Raw genomic sequence first — 16,356 nt, forward strand, 5'->3', positions numbered from 1 at the left:
GCGGACCCCCAGCCATTACATCTGCAGTGGGAGCCAGAAGCAGCAGAAAAGTAGATGAGCAAAAAGTTAACTTCTGTCCTTGAAACAAAGTTTCCTTTCACATCACATTGTCCAGGTGGAGTCATATGGCCACTTCTAGTCACCCAGGAACCTAAGATCTGTCTTATTCTGAGATGCATTGTGTCCCTGAAAATAATAATATTACAAATATCCTTCTAAGAGACTTCCCTGGTGGCTCAGAGGGTAAAGAATCTGTCTGCAGTGGGGATACCCACGTTTGATCCCTGGGTTGGGAAGATCCCATGGAGAAAGGAATGGCGACCCACTCCAGTATTCTTGCCTGTAGAATCCCATGGACAGAGAAGTCCATGGGGTCACAAAGAGTCAGACATAACTGAGCGACTTTCACTTTGACTTTTCATCCTTCTACGGAGAGAGATTAGAGCAGGAAGCCAGCAGCCCCTGTTAGTTTCCCTCACTCTCTCCCTGTTAGCTTTCTCTATCAGATCCTCTGTTCCTCAGCCCTGTGCCTCCCTTCTCAGCCCTTACATCATCTGTAACTCCTGCCTGTGCTACTTGAGGGTGACTCAGGTTCAAGTATTCCCAGGACACACACAGAAGGTAAACATATGTGTTAAAGATTTTTAAGGAAGCTGGGAAAGAATTCCAAATAAAGCAAATACATCTTGAAGCAAATGTGAACTTGGTTAGACTAGAGTTAATGCTATTGAAGGCAGAGTTTAGTTGTGCTTGATGTAAATATATCCTGTGTTAAATTTGAAATAAGGTAGATGTCTAAAGGTAGAGTGAAATATGTTAAAAACTACAATGGGATATACTAAAACATTCCCCCTTTGGGAATTGGCTGTACTCTCTGCTGTAGGACGCAGCATCTTCATCCTGGAAAGCTAGCATTGATTTAGCATTGTTTTGACCCTGTTCCAGTGTGATACCTGATGCACAGAGCAGTGTGGTTCTCTGGAGAGGGAGCTCGTGGCTGGGTCAAGTTGGGAATTCGGTTGCTATAACTACAGCTGCACAGGTGAGCTGTGCATAAAAGTCAGGCTTCTGTGGTCCTTGGAATACCAGCGTTGGTGGTGTCCTAATACAGTAAGTAGTCTTCAAGGGAAGCGTTCTGACGTATATGTATGTAGAGTTAATGTTCTAGCGCCTCTGATGCTTAAAGTCTTCAGTCAGGGGGCCTGTCATCTAGGACCTTTGCATAAATAAGCCTGTGATTTCACCCTGGAAGTCCGTGTTGGCAGTGATGTTTGGTTCTCTTGCAAAAGTAGATATTATACTTCATAAAGGTTTCAAAGTTTGATATGTATCAGTGAAATACAACAATGAAATACAACATTGTTTTTCTCCGTAAAATGTCGGAGTTGTTTACTGCTTAAGGGCAAAGGAGCTTGCACCCCTTGTGTGTGCACAGTTGTTCTGGGGAAGGGTTGATTTGGAGGGGTGTGTGAATTACTGCTCCATCTGTATGAATTCATGGTGTCTTAAAATACAGAGCAGCTCAATTTGGTTTTGTATAAAGAAATACCCTTTCAGTGTTGGGAACACTGAGCGAAAATGGTAAGAGTAAGGCTATCGCTAAGAGAGAAATTGATAGATGAAGCAAATTATACTTCGTAAAATAGGAATGTCGTTATTAAAATTCAATTTCTAACTAATCACAGTCCCGGGACCCTCTGTTATTATTTTACTATGACTATAAAATTACTATGACTGTAAACTTGCGTGTATGAAATATAGGTATCTATTATTTATATATATATATATATAATAGACAGCAAAGCTGTATATTTCAATGTTAAAGAAAATGACTTTATGCTGTACTATGTACCACATTTTGTTTTTCAGATATGCTAAAAATTGTTTAAAAGTACTTCAAGAATTAAGAAACAGTTAAAATAAATTTAAATATAGCTTAGACATGTATATCACTGCCTTTTTATGTTAAAATTTAATTAAGTATAATGTGGCTTTAAAAACTATATGCTTAATATTTATTACTGATTAGAATATTGAAATGTGAGTTTAAAATAAAAAAGATTTGTTTTCTTAGATATTTCTTTCTTTTGTCACACATATATGGCTTAATAGGTGTTGGATATTTTTGCAATTAAATGTATAATTTCTGGTATTGAATGTTGATGTGTTACAGGTCTACACAAACATTTAATAACTGGATGTTCTTAGTTTAGCCTTCATCTAAAATTTTTTGAATGAGTCTGATATTTAAGGATAATTTTTACTTTATAATGGCTTATTTTACATTTTATAGCTATAAGCTGCTTAATGTGTCAGTTTCATTAAGATAAGTTTGCTATTTCTTGGGCATTTTCAGGTAATTTTAAAAACTCAGGCATTGCCCAAAATCTGTCCAACATTTTCCTATATTTTATTATTATATTTTTAGTTCTAAAAATATAGAACTAAAATGCATACTTAAAAGGGTGCATTTAGAAAACCACCATTAAGTATTCATACTTAATTCAGTTTTACAAGTAGGAAAACTATTAGTATTTTATTTCACTATTAATAAAACTATTAATATTTTATTCAGTCTAAATCATATACAGGATATGTGTATGCATATGTGTGTTTATGTATATATATCAAAAGTTTTTTATTGCCATGGTTCTTTATATAGTCTAAAATAATAATTATTATTCAGAATCTTGAGACCATATCAGTTTACCATTTAGTCATCTGATCTTGGATTTTAACTTATTATATAATTTTGGAAGCACAGAATGAAGAGTTATCTGTGATTAGGGTCTTCTGGGTTTTTAAATCATTATCTTATTTAAGTGAACTTTAAAAAAAAATTGAGGTAATATCAATACACATTAAGTATTAAGTATCCCATTAAGTAAAATTTTATATGTTAATTTTATATACAGTTAATGTGTGTCTATATCAATATATATAGCGGAGAAGGCAATGGCACCCCACTCCAGTACTCTTGCCTGGAAAATCCCATGGACAGAGGAGCCTGCTAGGCTGCAGTCCATGGGGTCACGAAGAGTCGGACACGACTGAGCGACTTCACTTTCACTTTTCACTTTCATGCATTGGAGAAGGAAATGGCAACCCACTCCAGTGTTCTTGCCTGGAGAATCCCAGGGACGGGGGAGCCTGGTGGGCTGCCGTCTAGGGGGTTGCACAGAGTCGAACACGACTGAAGCGACTTAGCAGCATATCAATATATAGACATATATAGTTAATGTTGTGTATGGAAGCATCATTGTGGCTAAAGCAGTGGTTTTATTATCTATGTCAGAGTATAGAGTAGTTACAGGAAACCTGGGTTTGATCTGTGGGTCAGGAAGATCCCCTGGAGAAGGAAATGGCAACCCATTCCAGTATTCTTACCTAAAAAATCCCATGGACGAGGAGTCTGGTGGGCTACACCCCATGGGGTCGCAAAGAGTTGGACACGACTGAGTGACTGACGCTCATAGTCCTTCAGATATATGGAGAAGAGCTACCTGATAATGATCCAAGCCTAAGCAGTATGTTTTAACTTTTCTTAAAAAGTGCTTGTGAGACAAAAAGTAGAAAAGATCCTGGATTAGAGTCCTTGTATTTGGCAATAAGGGGCTTCCCCGGTGGCTCGATGGTAAAGAATCTGCCTGCCAATACAGGAGATGTGGGTTTGATCCCTGGTTTAGGAAGATCCCCTGGAGGAGGAAATGGCAACCCACTCCAGTATTCTTCCCTGGGAAATACCACGGACAGAGGAGCCTGGTGGGCTGCAGTCCATGGGGCCACAAAGGGTCAGACATGACTGAGTATGCATTTGGCAATAAAGATGGTTAGGAGGTAATATGAACAATAACTGACCAAGCTGGGCCACTTATTAGATTCCCTTGGCTTAGGATGGGTACTACCCTGAGGCCCTGACCCTAGAGACTTTCAGTCACCACAATCTGGGCTGGACCTTACCCTCTCTTTTCAAAGCTCACAAGCAGGTGGTCAGTCAGATCTTAACTGAGCAATTGGGCTGATGACTGTGGCACCAGTAAACACTGCAGTTTTATGATGAGTGAACGAAGAGATCCTGGAAGATGCTGTATAGCTGGGACCAGAGACAGGAACCCTATCTCTATGGACCTGACTAGTGTTTTCATAGAAATAGAATTTGATAGGAGGTGCATGTGAGAGTAATTTAGGAAGACTAATGATGGAATTTAGTGACTTGAATTACAGAGAAGGGAGAGGATGGAATAAAAGATGCTTTGAACTTGCATGTCAGGCAGTGTGATGCCTTTGATAGCTACAACATAATTTAGAGGGGTTGAGGTGGGTGGTTTAGTTTCAGAAAACTAAGATCATGGCATCTGGTCCCATTACTTCATGGCAAATAGATGGGGAAACAATGGAAACAGTGAGAGACTTTATTTTCTGGGGCTCCAAAATCACTGCAGATGGTGATTGCAGCCATGAAATTAAAAGACGCTTGCTCCTTGGAAGAAGAGTTATGACCAACCTAGACAGCATATTAAAAAGCAGAGACATTACTTTGCCCACAAAGGTCCGTCTAGTCAAAGCTATGATTTTTCCAGTAGTCATGAATGGATGTGAGAATTGGACTATAAAGAAAGCTGAGCACCAAAGAATTGATGCTTTTGAACTGTGGTGTTGGAGAAGACTCTTGAGAGTCCCTTGGACTGCAAGGAGATCCAACCAGTCCATCCTAAAGGAGATCAGTCCTGAGTATTCATTGGAAGGAGTGATGCTGGAGCTGAAACTCCAATACTTTGGCCACCTGATATGAAGAACTGACTCACTGGAAAAATCCCTGATGCTGCGAAAAATTTGAAGGCAGGAGGAGAAGCAGACGACAGAGCATGAGATGGTTGGATGGCATCACTGACTCAATGGACATGAGTTTGAATAAACTTTGGGAATTGGTGATGGACAGGGAGGCCTGGCGTGCTGCAGTCCATGGGGTCACAAAGAGTCGGAGACAACTGAACGACTGAACAGAATTGAGCTGAATCAAGCCAGGCTTCAGCAGTATGTGAACTATGAACTTCCAGATGTTCAAGCTGGTTTTAGAAAAGGCAGGGGAACCAGAGATCAAATTGCCAACATCCGCTGGATCATCAAAAAAGCAAGAGAGTTCCAGAAAAACATCTATTTTTGCTTTATTGACTATGCCAAAGCCTTTGACTGTGTGGATCACAGTCAACTGTGGAAAATTCTGAAAGAGATGGGAATACCAGACCACTTGACCTGCCTCTTGAGAAACTTATATGCAGATCAGGAAGCAACAGTTAGAACTGGACATGGAACAACAGACTGGTTACAAATAGGAAAAGAAGTACGTCAAGGTTGTATATTGTCACCCTGCTTATTTCGCTTATATGCAGACTACATCATGAGAAATGCTGGACTGGAAGAAGCACAAGCTAGAATCAAGGTTGCTGGGAGAAATATCAATAACCTCAGATATGCAGATGACACTGCCCTTATGGCAGAAAGTGAAGAGGAACTAAAAAGCTTCTTGATTTAAGTGAAAGAGGAGAGTGAAAAAGTTGGCTTAAAGCTCAACATTCTGAAAACGAAGATCATGGCATCTGGTCCCATGACTTCATGGGAAATAGATGGGGAAAGAGTGGAAACAGTGTCAGACTTTATTTTTCTGGGCTCCAAAGTCACTGCAGAGGGGGACTGCAGCCATGAAATTAAAAGACGCTTACTCCTTGAAAGGAAAGTTACGACCAACCTAGATGGCTTATTGAAAAGCAGAGACATCAGTTTGCCAGCAAAGATCCGTCTAGTCAAGGCTATGGTTTTTCCAGTGGTCATGTATGGATGTGAGAGTTGAACTGTGAAGAAAGCTGAGCGCCGAAGAATTGATGCTTTTGAACTGTGGTTTTGGAGAAGACTCTTGAGAGTCCCTTGGACTGCAAGGAGATCTAACCAGTCCATCCTAAAGGAGATCAGTCCTGGGTGTTCTTTGGAAGGAACAATGCTGATGCTGAAACTCCAGAACTTTGGCCACCTCATGTGAAGAGTTGACTCATTGGAAAAGACTCTGATGCTGGGAGGGATTGGGGGCAGGAGGAGAAGGGGACGACAGAGGATGAGATAGCTGGATGGCATCACCGACTCGATGGATATGAGTTTGAGAGAACTCTGGGAGTTGGTGATGGACAGGGAGGCCTGGTGTGCTACGATTCATGGGGTTACAGAGTCAGACACGACTGAGCAACTGAACTGAACTGAGGTAGGTGGATATCAGAGGTGAAATGAATATGGTGGAGGGGCAGGTAAATAGGGAGAATACAGAGGCAAAAAAAGAGAAGGTCTTCTGACCTGCCCGTACAGGTCAGAAGGCTGTAGGGACAGGCTTTGACAACTAAACTTTGCCTTACTGTTCATTCCAATGTAAAATTATCTCATGTACTATTGTAAGCAAGTCGTGCAGTATATTGCCAATTCTTATATAAAAGGGGTGCTAGATTTCATAAATCCTATTGAATTTTATAAGCAAGATAGGAAATGGCAACCCACTCCAGTGTTCTTGCCTGGAGAATCCCGCTGACGGGGGAGCCTGGTGGGCTGCCGTCTGCGGGGTCGCACAGAGTCGGACAGGACTGAAGCGACTTAGCAGCAGCAGCAGCAGCAGCCATAGTATTCATTTACAAAACACCATTTGAAAATGATGGTTTGGGTTGCTTCCACTTCTTGCTTCTGTCAGTATTCATGGACATCTGTTTGTGTGGACATGTTTTCATGACTTCTTGAATAAATACCTGAGAGTGGGATGGATGGGTTATGTAGTAAATGTATGTTTAACTTGGTAAAAAGCTGTCACACTGTTTTCCATACCAGCTGTAACATTTAGCCCTCCCACAAGCAGTTTGAGAGTTCTGGTTACTGCATATCTTCTGCAACACTTGGTATTATCTGTCTTTCTAATTTTAGCCACTTCAGCATATATATGGTGATAATTACACTGTGGTTTTATTATGTGTTTCTCTGAAGACTAGTGTTGAGAATTTTTAATGTGTTAATTGGCCATTCATGTATCTTTGTTGAAGTGTTAGTTCACCCATTTGAAACCATATTTTTAAATTGGATTTTGCACACTAAAAAAATTGAATTGACTGTCTTACTTTGGCGTATGTTCTTTATATATTCTGCATACAATTCCTTTGGATGTATTTTGCAAAAATTTTCTTCCATTCCATGGCTTGGCTTTTTCTTAACTATATGTTTTAGAAGCAAAAACTTTTTCACCTTCATGAAGTTCATTTATGTCAGCATTTTCTTTTTTAGTTTCTACTTGTAGTGTCCTATTTAAGAAATCTTTTCTTAACTTGATGTCATAAAGGTTTTCTCATGTTTTTCTTGTAGAAATTTTAAAGTTTCAGCTGTTCCATTTAGGCCTGAGATCCATTTTGATTTAATTTTTATGTATGATGTAAGATAAGGGTTGAGGTTTTCTTAATGTTTTTTGATACTTATATTTGCCTGTTCCAGAACCATTTATTGAAAAGAATATTTTTTATCCGTTAAGTTACCTTAGCATATTTATTAAAAAAATCAGTAGACTATATTTGGGCTTCCCTCATAGCTCAGTTGATAAAGAATCTGCCTGCAATCCAGGAGACCCCGGTTTGATTCCTGGGTCAGGAAGATCCACTGGAGAAGGGATAGGCTACTCACTCCAGTATTTTTGGGCTTCGCCTGTGGCTCAGCTGGTAAAGAATCCGCATGCAATGCCAGGGACCTGGGTTTGATCCCTGGATTGGGAAAATTCCCTGGAGAAGGGAGAGGCTACCTACTCTAGTATTCTGGCCTGGAGTATTCCACAGACTCTATAGTCCAGGGAGTCTCAAAGAGTCGGACACAACTGAGGGACTCTTCACGCTTTACTTAGACTATATTTGTTTCAGGTCTGTTTCTGAACTCTCTTTTGTTCTGTTGATCTACATGTCAGTTCTTAATACCAATACCCTGTGGTTTTATAGTAAAACCCATGTAGTGTAAATCCCTCACCTTTTTCTGTATTAAAATTATTTAACTCTTCTATGTCTTTTCTTATCCATATAAATTCTAAAATCAGCTTGTCAGTATTAGGGTTTGATTAGAATTGTGTTGGATCTGTGGATCAGTTTGGGAGGGTTTGCTATCTTAATGTTGAGCCTTCCAAACCATGAACATGGTATAGCTCAGAATTGATTTAGGTCTTTTACTATTTTTCTTTGTAGGGTTAAGTATACTTTTGTGTTTTCAGTGTACAGGTCATGCATAGCCTTCATTAAATATATTCCTAAGTATTTTATTTTTTGATGATACGTGATAAGTTTTTAACTACTTCATTCTATAAAAGCAGATTTGAAATAAGTTAAACAGTATTGCCAGGGTTACTGTTGGTAGAATTAGAAGGAACAATTATTTATAAAACAAGGAAAAACAGGATAAGTATGATTTGTGAGAAAAGTTCACATTTCATTCATATGAATTCAAAAAATTGACATTTTGTAACTTGGTATCTTTGTGAGAAACTAGTCATGTGTCAATATATGCTTTTCCTTTCTTAGAAAAGTGTTCTTTTAACTTCCAAGAGTTTCATGAATGCAGTACTATTCAAGTGACCCAAATTCTTGTTGAGGTCCTATCTTACAAAGACATGTGCTATTTCAGCATATTTTATGATATGTGCCAGATTTGGGGGAGGCCGGGGTTGGGTTTTGGTGCCATTTATATGAGCCTTAAAAGAATATCAGATGTTTTGTTGCAGTTACTTGAGATGTTTGATTCTTGAGATCAATTCAGGTTCTTACTGGTTAGGATCAATCCGAACCATTCATTTGAATTCATCTACCATTTTTCTCATTAGCAAGTTACATAGGTCTGTTAAGCTATTTCTTTTTTAAAATTAAAAAAAAAATTATATAATAGGCCACGCACTGTGGCATATGGGGTTCTAGTTCCTGACTATGGATTTAACTTGTGCCTCCTGCAGTGAAAGAACAGAGTTTTAACCCTTGAACTGCCAATGAAGTCCTCAGTTTCTTCTTAATTATTTATTTTACTTGTAATGAATTTTATAAAAGTCAAGACATTGTAAAATAAGACTTCAGAGCTAAGAGCTTTCTTGCCTCTTCCAACTTCTCCACAGCGAGCTTTGCACAATGAAACAGGGAGCACCCTGTAACAAAGGCATTTTGGATAAGGCATGCATCCAGAAGCTGAAGGGAGAGCTGTATGGACCATAACTTTTATACAAACTGATCAGCTGCCATCTGTGCGCAAAGCCCTGTGATCAGCAGAGACCCGTTCGTGCCACTGATGGCATTGAGTAGACTGATAGCAGCGGATCAGTTTAGCTGAGCTGTCCTCCAGCAGCTGGTCACGAGGACACAGACCCCACCAAAGTGTAGTCATCATCACTGTTCAGTCCTTTGCTGGGTAGATTGTGGCAGAGACAAAAGCTGCTTGCTCTCTTCACCCCCATACAGCGAGGTAAGAGCCACCTTTTTTCTCTAGAAGGGAAAAATAAGGGCAAAAGCAGCCTCTTTCAACTTTTCCCATGTTGTTTGGATGTATATGTATGCTCATCTTTTCCAGGATAATTGTTCCAGCCAGGTGTACAGTTCAGCATCCCTTTGGTGGTTGAGAGTAGTGTGTGTAGTACAGGTTGGGTAAATGTCAGTACCAAAACCGCCCTGCTCGGCACATCTAAGCATTTGACCTTGAAGACACAGAGGAGAACAGACACTGCAGATTTCCCTACTTGCCCTTGACTTACAAGAGTGGATAATGAATTAATAGAAATTGATAAGGAGTGACTGTCAGGCAGCTGCTGTGGTCATGAGGCTGGTATGCGGAAACAGTGCCCGCTTGCACAGCATGCGTAACTCTGAACTGCAGCCAGGAGGGGTGGGTGGGTCACTGAAGCAGGAAATTGGCCGCCGAGAGGAATGCCGGCTCCCCACACAGGCTGCAGCCCGGTGCACCCAGGGAGAGAAAACACAGGGACGATGGGGCGAGCTGGTGGCTGCAGAGACCCGGCTCCTCTAGCAGGAGGCAGCGCTCATGCTTCAGAGGTACTGAAGACAGTGCAGGTTAGATTTTATTTTAAGGGATCAAAATGTTCATAGCGTAAGTAGCAGATGTCTAGTTCTTATATAGTTAAATAGACCACGGGCTACAGAGCGGGGAAAACATAAAACATAGCTCTGAGGCCTTCCCCTAACAGGTTTTTTTTTTTTTTTTTTATTGCGCTCTATTTTTATAAGCAAAGGTTAAATGTGGAGATTCGCTCTGCAGAGGAGCGAACCTCTGTTCATCTGTGCGGGGTGATGATTATTAGAATACTTCTAAATGAGCCTCCAAAAAGCTGCCTGTTTCATTTTCCCAGTTACTTCTGAAATAGCCTGTTCCAGGCCACAGTTTAAGAACCGTTTGTAATTTAGACACACACAACTTCAGTGTGTACGTTTTTAGTATAAATAGCTGTTACTTTTTTTTTTTTTGGCTTGTTTGTTAAACTAATGAGTGAGGACTAAATATTTTTTAAAAGATTAAGTGATGCCTTTCAAACCATTTTGCTCTTCTGTTAAAATGTATTCCTGTAGAGTCTACTGATTTTGAGAATGGAATTGATTGCATCAGCAGTTACTTGTTAGATTTTTCTTTTTCTTAACTGTTTATGCTGTTCTGGTATCTAAAGACAGTTTTTCATGTGAGTATTGTTGGTAAGTCCTACATAGATATTATTGGTTTTGTTTTAGGAGCATCAGGCCAGTCATTTATTTTAAATCTCAGTACATTTTAGCAACTGTACTCATTTTTTAGAAATGAAGATATGAAGAATCGGTATCGGAGAATCACATATTTAAACATTCTGTAAATTAGGACTGCCCACCAGTGTAGGCGCAGTCTGATGGCTGTGTGGATGTAGCCTGACATGAAAAAGTTTACATTCCAGTACTGAGGAGTTGCATTCCACTGGGCAGTTCTGACGCACAGCAGGAATGCGGGGGCCCTTGTATACAAAGGGCAAGTTTAGGGACACTGACAGAAGAGGCTTCTGTGCTCAGCCACTCACTGCCTTTTGTAGACACACACAGTGCTAGAAGCGCTCAGGACTCAACTTGGATGGGAAAATGTGGTCACAGAAGCGCAGGGCAAGGTGGCCTGACCTCAGAAAGAGCCTGCGGAACCCTGCCCGGTGAATCACGGCTTGTGGGTATCTGTGACAACTAGGTAAGATTTGATACCTGCGGACAACTGGGGTTTCTTGTCGTGAACCTTGGACTTGAAAGTTTATCAGACTATTAACATTTTTTTTTCTATTTTACATTATATAGGAGACTACATTTAGTAAATTTTTTGTCTGTGTATATTTTAATTTTTAGTTTGTTCTGTAAGGGAAAAAAAGCTTAATGGGAATGAAAATCTGGATTGTTAAACTGTTTTTGGAACAACCATTCTTCAGTTCGTTTTACTGAGGACTGTGAACATTTAGCTATCTTGTATTTGTTATGCTGCAGGTAGTCTTTTCATTAATCATTTTCTGTGAGTTTAACTTAAAAAAATATCACAGAGAACCAATAGTTGACCTAAAGTGAGTCTGCATCACTTCTGGTTGTCATCTTTGGTGGTTTAGTCTAAGATTATCAGGATGTTCTGAAATTACATTGAGATTAATAGTTGAAAGCCAGGCTATATGCTGCCCTTTGACAGAACAATTTAGAAGGATTTAGAGACTATAGTAGTTAAATATTCACACTGTGTAGAATCAGAAGCCTTATGGTGTTCTTACAACACAAATGCCCTACTTCTCTGTTTCTCCTTATCTCTTTCTAACTTTGTGGACTTTTGTGAAAGGCTGGCATCAAGTGTAGAAAGAGCTAACAGGTTTTTTAACTATTCAGACCAAGTCTTATTGATAACTGTTACCTACATCTTTTTTTGAAAGACAGTTAAATAAATATTTGTGTCTCATACACAAATGCATGTGTACATAGAAAGGCTGAAGTTGCCAGAAGACAATTTTTTAAAGAATTTAAATTTAGAGTTTAAAAAAAGCTGTGTCACTTTAAAAATTAAGGAGCTTAAATTTTAAAAATATCTTTGTTTATCTTGGAACGCCGTATTATGAGTGCCATTTCAAAGAAGCAGATGTGCTAGTAGTTGAATTTCTGGCAGCAGCTGCCTGAGGAGGCTTGGTTTTTATAGATTTGACTTTCAAACCTTTGACTCTCCCAGGGTAACCCTCAAACACTTGATGGTCATTTGTAATTTTGCTGAATTCGAATTGCTTTCTGAATCGCAAAAGCTGATTTGTCTTTTTCACTCAACTAGCCAGTGAGTGAGCCAACCCCTGAGAATCCACCTTTCCACAGAGCTCTGTTCCCCACTTATTGTTGCATTATGCTTTACAGGTAAATGTGATGCCCTATAGCAGTATTCCTGAGGATATCTGGGAATTATTACTCATACATGTCAAGCTTACAAGGACCAGAGTTTTTATATTATTGAGTGTGGAAAAGGGCTGTTAAAGAAAGTGAGAGGCTGAGGTCAGTGTAGATCACAGAACCATGCCATGAAGCCTGATGGTGATTTGGGGCATCTCTTTTAACCTATTTTGAGGTAGCTTGGCTTTGTTTTCCCGCTTATGGAATGAAAATTGAACATTTCTCATGAGCAGAGTAGGATGGTGGGTCATACTTATTAAAACTCCTTGGGGGCCTTTTTCTAAATCAAAATGTTTGAGGGCCTTTGATGTAGCACATTGGATTCTGGCATAGCTTCATGTGTGAAGCTGAAGGGGAAAAAAAGGCCAGGAGACCCTGTACTATATGATTTTCTAAGTTTTTTTTCTCAACTCTGACATTCAAGAAATTCATTTTGTTTTTGAGATGCATTATAGTCAGGAAATATGACATTCTTTTTATGAAACTCATAGTTCGCTATTCTGCCTGTTATCACCAACCTCTTGTGTACTCATCTTCCATAGAATATAAACTAAGAATAGGGGTGACATTTAGTGAGTTTCTTGTAACCTCTGTGTTGGTTGCATAGTTTATGAGTTTGAGCAAACTCTGGGAGATAGTGAAAGACAGGGAAGCCTGGGGTGCTGCAGTCTATGGAACTGCAAAGAGTCGAACATGACTTAGCAAGTGAACAATATTGATTATGTAGTTTGTGTCCAGTAAGCTTTGGAAGACAAATAGGAAGCAGAATTGTACATGAGTGAGCATCTTTCTCTTTCTCCCACTTTCTCCATATATATATGAAGACTGGGCTGGCACAATGGGGAGACTCTCTAATTTATGACCAGGAATAAAATAAAAATGGAATAATGCTGGGTGAAAGAAAATGTGGGTATAATTGACTCTTCAGAACTGACTTCAGGCTACCAGGGATGAAGGATGGAAAATAAATTGGGAATTTGGGGGTAGGTATATATACATGCTGTTACATGTAAAATTGGACTTCCCAGGTGGTGCTGGTGGTAAAGAGTCCGCCTGCAATGCAGAAGACACAGAGACAAGAGTTTGATCCCTGAGCTGGAAAGATCCCCTGGAGTAGGAAGTGGCAATCATTCCAGTATTCTTGCCTGGAAAATTCCTTGGACAGAGGAGCCTGGCGAGCTACAGTCCACGGGGTCACAAAGAGTCAGACACGATTGAGTGACTGAGCACATATATTAAATGGATAAACAACACTAACCTACTATATAGCACAGGGAACTCTGCTCAGTATTTTGTAATAACCTAAATGAGAAAAGAATCTGAAAAAGAGTAGGTAAATGTGTAAGTATAACTGAAACGTTTGGCTGCACACCTGAAACTAACACAGTATTGTTAATCAACTGCACTCCAATATAAAATAAAAATTATAAGCAAGGAAACTATAAGCCAGGTGAAAAGACAGCCTTCAGAATGGGAGAAAATAATGGCAAATGAAGCGACTGACAAAGAATTAATCTCAAAAATATACAAGCAACTCCTGCAGCTCAATTCCAGAAAAATAAACAACACAATCAAAAAATGGGCCAAAGAACTAAACAGGCATTTCTCCAAAGAAGACATACAGATGGCTAACAAACACATGAAAAGATGCTCAGCGTCGCTCATTATCAGAGAAATGCAAATCAAAACCACAATGAGGTACCATTTCACGCCAGTCAGAATGGCTGCTATCAAAAACTCTACAAACAATAAATGCTGGAGAGGGTGTGGAGGAAAGGGAACCCTCTTACGCTGTTGGTGGGAATGCAAACTTGTACAGCCACTATGGAGAACAGTGTGGAGATTCCTTAAAAAACTGGAAATAGAACTGCCTTATGACCCAGCAATCCCACTGCTGGGCATACACACCGAGGAAACCAGAATTGAAACCAAATTGAAAGAGCACGTGTACCCCAATGCTCATTGCAGCACTGTTTACAATAGCCAGGACATGGAAGCAACCTAGATGTCCATCAGCAGATGAATGGATAAGAAAGCTGTGGTACATATATACAATGGAGTATTATTCAGCCATTAAGAAGAATACATTTGAATCAGTTCTAATGAGCTGGATGAAACTGGAGCCTATTATACAGAGCGAAGTAAGCCAGAAAGAAAAACACCAATACAGTGTACTAACTCATATATATGGAATTTAGAAAGATGGTAACGATAACCCTGTATGCGAGACAGCAGAAGGGACACAGATGTATAGAACAGTCTTTTGGACTCTGTGGGAGAGGGAGAGGGTGGGATGATTTGGGAGAGTGGCGTTGAAACATGTATATTATCATATATGAAATGGATTGCCAGTCCAGGTTCTATCACTTCATTGCGGACTTAGTATAGAAAAGAGATTGATTCCAAGTTAATCAGTGGTGTAGTTCAGTCATCAAACTTAACTTCCTTTGCCCCTAACATGTGTTCTTTTTTGGGCAAAGTGGAATTACTACTTTTTTAAATTGAAGTCCTGAATTTTGCCAAAAAACTCAAAACCCCTAAAACAAACAAAAGTCTTGATAAGTTTCTCTGATAATACATTTTTAAAGAAATTGTGGATATGCTCATGTGTAGCACATAAAATATGTCATTTTAATCATTTAAATAGTGTTGCTTACAATCACACTATTGTGCAATTAATTACCACTGCTGCTGCTGCTGCTGCTGTTAAGTCGCTTCAGTCGTGTCCGACTCTGTGCAACCCCGTAGACGGCAGCCTACCAGGCTCCTCCGTCCCTGGGATTCTCCAGGCAAGAATACTGGAGTGGGTTGCCATTTCCTTCTCCAACGCATAAAAGTAAAAAGTGAAAGTGAAGTGGCTCAGTCTGTCCGACTCTTCGCAACCCCATGGACTGCAGCCTACCAGGCTCCTCCACCCAGGGGATTTTCTAGGCAAGAGTACTGGAGTGGGGTGCCATTGCCTTTTCCGTTGCCTTCTCCTACTTGTCTCCAAAACTTATGTTCCATAGCTCCAAACAGAAACTTTGTAGCTGTTAGGCATTCCCCTAAGGCCTGGAAACCTCAAGTCTACTCTCTGTCTTTATGAATTTGCCTATTCTAGGCATCTCATGTAGGTGGGATCTTATACCATATTTGTCATTTTGTGACTGGCTGTGGCACTTAGCATAATGTTTGCAAGGCTTATCCATGTTGTAACACGTATGAGCTCTTTAGTCCTTTTCATAGCTGAATAATATTCCATTGTCTGTATATATCACATTTTGTTTATCACTCATCTGTTGATGGACACTTGTGGCGTTTTTCACCTTTTGTTATTGCAGAGAGTGCTGCAGTGAAAACTGGTGTACAAATGTTTGGGTCCGTATTTTTAATATTTTTTGGATGTTTATCCAGGAGTGGAATTGCTGGGTCTTCTGTTCATTCTATGTGTAACTTTTAGAGGAACTACCAAACTCTTTTTCACAGTTATGGCACCGTTTTACATTTCCACAAAGGTTCCAGTCTCTCTTCAACACTTGCTATTTTTTGTTGTTGTTATTATAGCCATTCTAGTATCTCATTCACATGCAGTATCAGATGTGAAATGGTATCTCATTGTGAGTTTTTGTTTTCTGTGTGGTGTGTTTGTGTGTGTTAAGATTTGTTTATTTTTGGCTGTCTGGGTCTGTGTTGCTGTGCTCGGGCTTTGTCTAGTTGCTGCAGTGGGAGCTACTCTTTGGGTGTTCCGGCTTCTCATTGCAGTGATTTCTCTTGTTGCTGAGCATGGGCTCTAGGCACATGGGCTTCGGTAGCTTTGTTGCTCAAGGCATGTTGAATCTTCCCAGATCAGGGATTGAACCTGTGTCCCCTGCATTGGCAGGTGTATTCTTAACTGCTAGACCACCAGGGAAGCCCCTAT

At 39.9% G+C, this 16,356-nt stretch overlaps 1 protein-coding gene across 7 annotated transcripts in view; it reads left to right on the forward strand.

Annotated features, from left to right (window-relative positions):
* The window catches only part of RAPGEF2 (Rap guanine nucleotide exchange factor (GEF) 2), a 188,833-nt gene that overhangs the window by 37,561 nt on the left and 134,916 nt on the right, over window positions 1-16,356 (forward strand). Inside the window, exons 1-2 of one of the 7 annotated variants that reach the window (XM_010836098.1) lie at window positions 7,848-10,100; window positions 11,099-11,244. The exons of 2 other annotated variants lie outside the window; for them this stretch is intronic. Coding sequence is in view for 1 of the 5 variants with exons in the window: in XM_010836095.1 (XP_010834397.1) it covers window positions 10,072-10,082 (11 nt within the window). In the remaining 4 variants the exon portion in view is untranslated. 4 more of the 7 variants (XM_010836101.1, XM_010836099.1, XM_010836095.1 and 1 more) reach the window with 4 other exon arrangements.

Source organism: Bison bison, unplaced genomic scaffold (genome assembly GCF_000754665.1).
Source record: "Bison bison bison isolate TAMUID 2011002044 unplaced genomic scaffold, Bison_UMD1.0 scf7180017864060, whole genome shotgun sequence".
NCBI classification, from domain to species: domain Eukaryota; kingdom Metazoa; phylum Chordata; class Mammalia; order Artiodactyla; family Bovidae; genus Bison; species Bison bison.